General features: G+C 42.0%; 1 protein-coding gene across 2 annotated transcripts; it reads right to left on the bottom strand.

The window, feature by feature from the left end:
* Positions 1-4,573: 4,573 nt before the first annotated feature.
* Positions 4,574-5,884, bottom strand: id1 (inhibitor of DNA binding 1, HLH protein). 2 transcript variants are annotated; one of them, XM_085273212.1, is made up of 2 exons: positions 5,405-5,884; positions 4,574-5,163 (listed from the first exon to the last, which is right to left on the bottom strand). In XM_085273212.1, exons 1-2 carry the CDS (start codon positions 5,759-5,761, stop codon positions 5,128-5,130), a joined length of 393 nt encoding a protein of 130 aa, XP_085129338.1. In that variant the 5' UTR covers positions 5,762-5,884; the 3' UTR covers positions 4,574-5,127. The 2 variants fall into 2 exon arrangements, with proteins under 2 accessions (XP_085129338.1, XP_085129337.1); XM_085273211.1 differs by having other exon boundaries at positions 4,574-5,166; positions 5,405-5,882.
* Positions 5,885-6,269: the final 385 nt, after the last annotated feature.

Raw genomic sequence — 6,269 nt, 5'->3', positions numbered from 1 at the left:
CTTTCAGGGCATAAAGAAATAAAGTTTGTGGGCTTATTTTCTTTCTTAAATACTTAAGCTATGTGACATAAAGAAGAACAATAATGATAAAAGAAAACTTCCAATTACAAAACAATACCATATTTTAGAAATGAGACAATGAAAGTAAATGGATTCCTGAATAAGTATTGCATTGCACAGCAAAATATTTTACACTGAGAGGGCTTCTGTAAAGAAAATCAATCTTTTTAAAAGAACGATGCAGTTTAACATAGTTCTAACGCAAAATGTTAAACTCGTGACTCGTATAGACTGACTCTTTGCAAATTTATCAACATTCAGTTATTAATGTGCAATCTGCATAAAGCAAAAATACTTAATGTTTATAACAAAGTATCAGTTTGTAGTTTCTGTGAAATGCTTTGGTGTAAAAGAGAATGGTTTTGGTTGAAGGAGCTGATCGATCTCTGGATGGTCGAGTAGGTCATCACAACTTTGTCAAGTACTTCTGACCGGACAGGAAGTGTGGAAACAGTGATATTTACATATGAAATCGCACTCCCTGCTTTGCTCGCTGAATTCTGCTGTTTAAAATAATGCATCCCAAAGTTCCTTTGTTACAGCAAGTTAAATTAAATTTTGTTTATCAAAGGGTGTAAATAAGTACAATCATGTGTAACTCGACAAAACAAAGAGAAATGTGACCAAAGAAAGGAGTTAATGGGGTCAAAACTAATCTGAAATCAAAGTCCAAACAAAGAAAGTAAAATAAGTACACAAATGATTGACACTGATCAGTCTGACAAGAAGAAACAAAGCTCTGCTGCAGAAGTGCATACGGAGTTTGTAAAGTGTGCACATGCCATATATATATATATATATATATATATATATATATACACATACACACACACACACACACACACACACACACACAGGGGCAAAAAAGTATTTAGTCAGCCACCGATTGTGCAAGTTCCCCCACCTAAAATGATGACAGAGGTCAGTAATTTGCACCAGAGGTACACTTCAACTGTGAGAGACAGAATGTGAAAAAAAAATCCATGAATCCACATGGTAGGATTTGTAAAGAATTTATTCGTAAATCAGGGTGGAAAATAAGTATTTGGTCAATAACAAAAATACAACTCAATACTTTGTAACATAACCTTTGTTGGCAATAACAGAGGTCAAACGTTTACTATAGGTCTTTACCAGGTTTGCACACACAGTAGCTGGTATTTTGGCCCATTCCTCCATGCAGATCTTCTCGAGAGCAGTGATGTTTTGGGGCTGTCGCCGAGCAACACGGACTTTCAACTCCCGCCACAGATTTTCTATGGGGTTGAGGTCTGGGGACTGGCTAGGCCACTCCAGGACTTTCAAATGCTTCTTACGGAGCCACTCCTTTGTTGCCCGGGCGGTGTGTTTTGGATCATTGTCATGTTGGAAGACCCAGCCTCGTTTCATCTTCAAAGTTCTCACTGATGGAAGGAGGTTTTGGCTCAAAATCTCACGATACATGGCCCCATTCATTCTGTCCTTAACACGGATCAGTCGTCCTGTCCCCTTGGCAGAAAAACAGCCCCATAGCATGATGTTTCCACCCCCATGCTTCACAGTAGGTATGGTGTTCTTGGGATGCAACTCAGTATTCTTCTTCCTCCAAACACGACGAGTTGAGTTTATACCAAAAAGTTCTACTTTGGTTTCATCTGACCACATGACATTCTCCCAATCCTCTGCTGTATCATCCATGTGCTCTCTGGCAAACTTCAGACGGGCCTGGACATGCACTGGCTTCAGCAGCGGAACACGTCTGGCACTGCGGGATTTGATTCCCTGCCGTTGTAGTGTGTTACTGATGGTGACCTTTGTTACTTTGGTCCCAGCTCTCTGCAGGTCATTCACCAGGTCCCCCCGTGTGGTTCTGGGATCTTTGCTCACCGTTCTCATGATCATTTTGACCCCACGGGATGAGATCTTGCGTGGAGCCCCAGATTGAGGGAGATTATCAGTGGTCTTGTATGTCTTCCATTTTCTGATGATTGCTCCCACAGTTGATTTTTTCACACCAAGCTGCTTGCCTATTGTAGATTCACTCTTCCCAGTCTGGTGAAGGTCTACAATACTTTTCCTGGTGTCCTTCGAAAGCTCTTTGGTCTTGGCCATGGCGGCGTTTGGAGTCTGACTGTTTGAGGCTGTGGACAGGTGTCTTTTATACAGATGATGAGTTCAAACAGGTGCCATTCATACAGGTAACGAGTGGGGGACAGAAAAGCTTCTTACAGAAGACGTTACAGGTCTGTGAGAGCCAGAGATTTTCCTTGTTTGAGGTGACCAAATACTTATTTTCCACCCTGATTTACGAATAAATTCTTTACAAATCCTACCATGTGGATTCATGGATTTTTTTTTCACATTCTGTCTCTCACAGTTGAAGTGTACCTCTGGTGCAAATTACTGACCTCTGTCATCATTTTAAGTGGGGGAACTTGCACAATCGGTGGCTGACTAAATAATTTTTTGCCCCACTGTATATATATATATATATATATATATATATATGTAGAAATGAAATGCCTGCTTTTTCTTTGGGTCTAAAAGTTGTTTTTGAATCAAAACACCTGGGAGGTTTAGATGGGAGATGACTCTTTGGTTAAATTGTTATCATCTTGTCCACAACTGAAACATTAAGACACTAAGCCACAGGAAAATACTGCTATATTTAAAGTATTACTGAAAAGAAACCAGTAACTGGAGTGTAAGTGGAAAACGGCCTGTAATTTCGCCTTATCTGCAGTAACTGAGCAAAACGTTTCATTTCTGCTAATGCACTGTAATATGTTCATAAACAAAGTAAGAGTGAGTAGTTCTGATCTGCATCCTTATATTTTATTACTGATTCTTGCAAGACTTGGTGATCCTTTGTTTTTGATTCTATAATTAGTCATGTTTACATGTTTTCAATTAAAGATCACAGGTGTGGAATCAGTTGAGCAGTAAGTCAAAAGCAAAGGTATAATGGAAAAGGGCAACAATCGAGTAAAGTTCATTTATCGCAGTACAGTAAGCTCCTTCGTCTCTAAAAACACGCCATACTGTGTAAATGTGATATGTGTTAAGATTGCCACACGATGGCGCTGTTGTCTTCCTCTATCATCCTTGACACACGTACACAGCGGATAATCAAGACTTGCAATGTTTTTCATGCTCGCCAGAGGACAATAGAGTGGGGGAGTTGGAGGCAGGGGTTTGATGATGATTTATGTTTATTGACTCTGGGATTAAAATGATCATTGTTATTAAGACTGAGGCCAAAATCCTCGACACAGTCCCGACTGGATTTAACTGTAATTAAAAAAAAAAGTACAAACTTCTTATAGAGGCTGCCCGGCCCAGAGATAATGTTACATATGTTTAACAGTTTAACTGCTCAGTAATATCATAAATGATGAAAAAAGTGTTAAATAAGTCCACTCGTGGAAGCTTCTCCTAGAACTAAAACAGTGTAGTTGTTTTTCCCCCTTGTTTTCTTTCCTCTTTTAAGTATATATAGCAAACTTATGGCATACGACTGTACTGTGGGAATCTCTATCCGACAAACTCTCTGTCTCTCCCTCTCTCTCTCTCTCTCTCTCTCTCTCGGTGTTGGCGTGTTTCCCGGCCCATCTGCGGCCTGGCCTGTGGATTACTGTTTGTTAATGTTTCAATCAGCTGTGTGTTGAGGAATGTGGAGCTATTTAACCTGAACTTCCCCAGGTGTGCCGAGGCGCCGCTCAGTCTGGGCCCCGCCGCCCTCCCCTGCCCTTGGCACAAAGCTATCACACAAACACAATCACACACTGGCCACGCCGGGGCTGCAGCTGTGCGCATCGCACCGCAGGGAAATGGGAAAAACATTGCACCAGGGAGACAGAATAAATCTTATAACGAATCGCCTCGCCAAAGCCATTTAACTCCTTCGGTGCCGGCAGATTTTTATTTTTTCGACTGCTGATTTACACGAGAACATATTGAAACACCATATTTAAATGGATGTTTTATGTAGTGAAGAAAAGCCTTTTGTTTTTATTTGATTTTATTTGCTGATCAATGGGCTTATCTTTGCCACAGAATTCGACAGATGTTGGGGGAATAAATGAAAACCTTCGACAGAACATGTGTCACTAATGCGTGGTTTTAATTTAAAGTTTATGTCAAGACCGTATCTGTAAGGATATTTAAATGTGTAGATTTAACGTGTGACTTCCTCTTGTAATGTGATACTTTAATGGCTTTTAGTGAGTCAAATTACCAATTAAACTGGCTGTGAACCAGTAGGTTTACCACCAGCTTTGGTTTTTAACTTTACTTGAAAGTAGGTGTAGCACTTTTCTGTGACAAATAGTTTACGCTCTCCTAAATAAGAATATATGAGTGTACTTGTGTGATTTATTGGAATCCTAATAAGGCTTTAAAGGTCATCATAGCGTAATCACCATGCAGTGTTATTTTTCACAGTTACAGCTCCCAGCAACGAAACCTCCCCAGGTATAGCACGTGAGTCAGATACCTTCTCACTCCCGCACACAGACACAGTGACACAGAGGGATCTTGTTCAAAAATAATGATCTTGTTTTAATAAAAACACCAAATAATGTACATTGTAAGAAAACAATATCTTCACATATTGTGGCATTGTAATATACAATACAGTTTGTCGCTCAGGAATCTGAGAAATTAACTTTTTTTTCTTTTTAAATCTTTTACAAAAAATGTTGAATCCTCTACATGGTTTACACAAAATACAAAGAGCAGTAACAGAAACGTTAGCTTTCTTTAGAAACTCTGCAAGCAACGGGCGATGCCGGTTGCGCTGAACTTCTCTTGGTCCCCTGGCTAACCCAGTCTATATCTGGACACTCTCTGTTCATCTTCCTCTCGTCCCGTGACCCTCTTATAAATCGAGAACCGTTAAGCGACAAAAGAGAGGCTCGTCGCCGCAGAATGTCCACACAACTTGTTATCTAACACTGGGAGTACGAAACGTCCATACACAGTTCACGGTTGTAATTCTTGATGCGGTTCGAGAAGTCACATTAAGTAGCCTTGTTCATCCCCTCGCTGTGGTTGATGTGATGTGATGGGGCGATGCTCCAAGAGCTCTTAACGACACATGATCCTGTCATCTGAGCATCCGTTCTGCTGGAAGAAGAAAGTAGGTTGATTAGTACAACGCAGGTATATATACATAAATATATATATTTTTTAGCAAAGCACACGAGTTGTTATCCATGCGCAAATTGAGTTTTTACGCACGGGCTTGCAAACTTTACGCACGCGCACCGACACTTATATACATGTTTTTATCTGAATGCATGCAGCTCTGTTTGGACTATTGCCCATTCCCTGATTCATTCAGTATGAGTGGCGAGAAATTTACCTCCACTGAGATGCTGGCGAGCTCCGCGTTCAGGGTGGTAAGCGGCGTGCGGGGCACGCTGCTGACGGTGTGCTGGCGGCTCTTCTCCGGCTCGTCCAGTTCGACCTGCAGGTCCCAGATGTAGTCAATGACGTGCTGCAAGATCTCCACTTTGCTAGCCTTCTTGTTTGTGGGCAGAGTGGGCACGAGCTCCTTCAGTTTGCTGTAGCAGCTGTTCATGTCCTGGAGGAATACGCTCATCTGCTCGTCCAGCAGCGGGATCTTGCACTTGGAGATGGTCAGACTCTGATCGGACAGGCAGCGCACCACGTCCTCGCCTTTGCTCTTCAGGGCACAGGTAGATCCGACAACCTTCATCTTGATTAGTGTAGCTTCCAAAAATGAAGAGAAAGAAGAGTTATTGGGTTGGTCTCCTTTTTCAGGACTGATAGCAACGCAATGTTGACAGTTCGCAACATCCACATGGGCAAACCTCCCCGGCCTTATAAGAAAGTAGACGCCAGGGGCGGAGCCGAATCGTCCGGTTTGAAGGAGGACGGCCAATGGGACAGCTGCGTTTGTATTGATGGGGGCGGTTCAAAACTTCTCTCTCAGCCAGTGACAGCGCTCGGCTGGTTATCGGGATTTACAATCTGTTTGAGGGATGGCGTTACAAATGGAAACAAATGTGTGTCTTTTATGGGTAATATGTGGGAATCCAGCTGTCCACGGCTTGGGGACTCTGCAGGTGTAGATTGCCTGGGGACAGTCAAAGGGTGGTGAATGGTTGGGTATGCGCTGTGAGAATGCGTGTGGGACGGGATGAATGGAATGAATGGCTAATGATAATTGGGCTACCACAGTGCCTTTTCACAATTGTTGATGC

The sequence above is a fragment of the Mchenga conophoros genome, linkage group LG5 (genome assembly GCF_057382185.1).
Source record: "Mchenga conophoros isolate Kocher_MC1m ecotype Shallow Benthic linkage group LG5, M_conophoros_male_GT1.1, whole genome shotgun sequence".
Classification (NCBI taxonomy): domain Eukaryota; kingdom Metazoa; phylum Chordata; class Actinopteri; order Cichliformes; family Cichlidae; genus Mchenga; species Mchenga conophoros.
The sequence above is the reverse complement of the archived record's forward strand: the minus strand, read 5'-3'. Positions and strand labels throughout refer to the sequence as shown.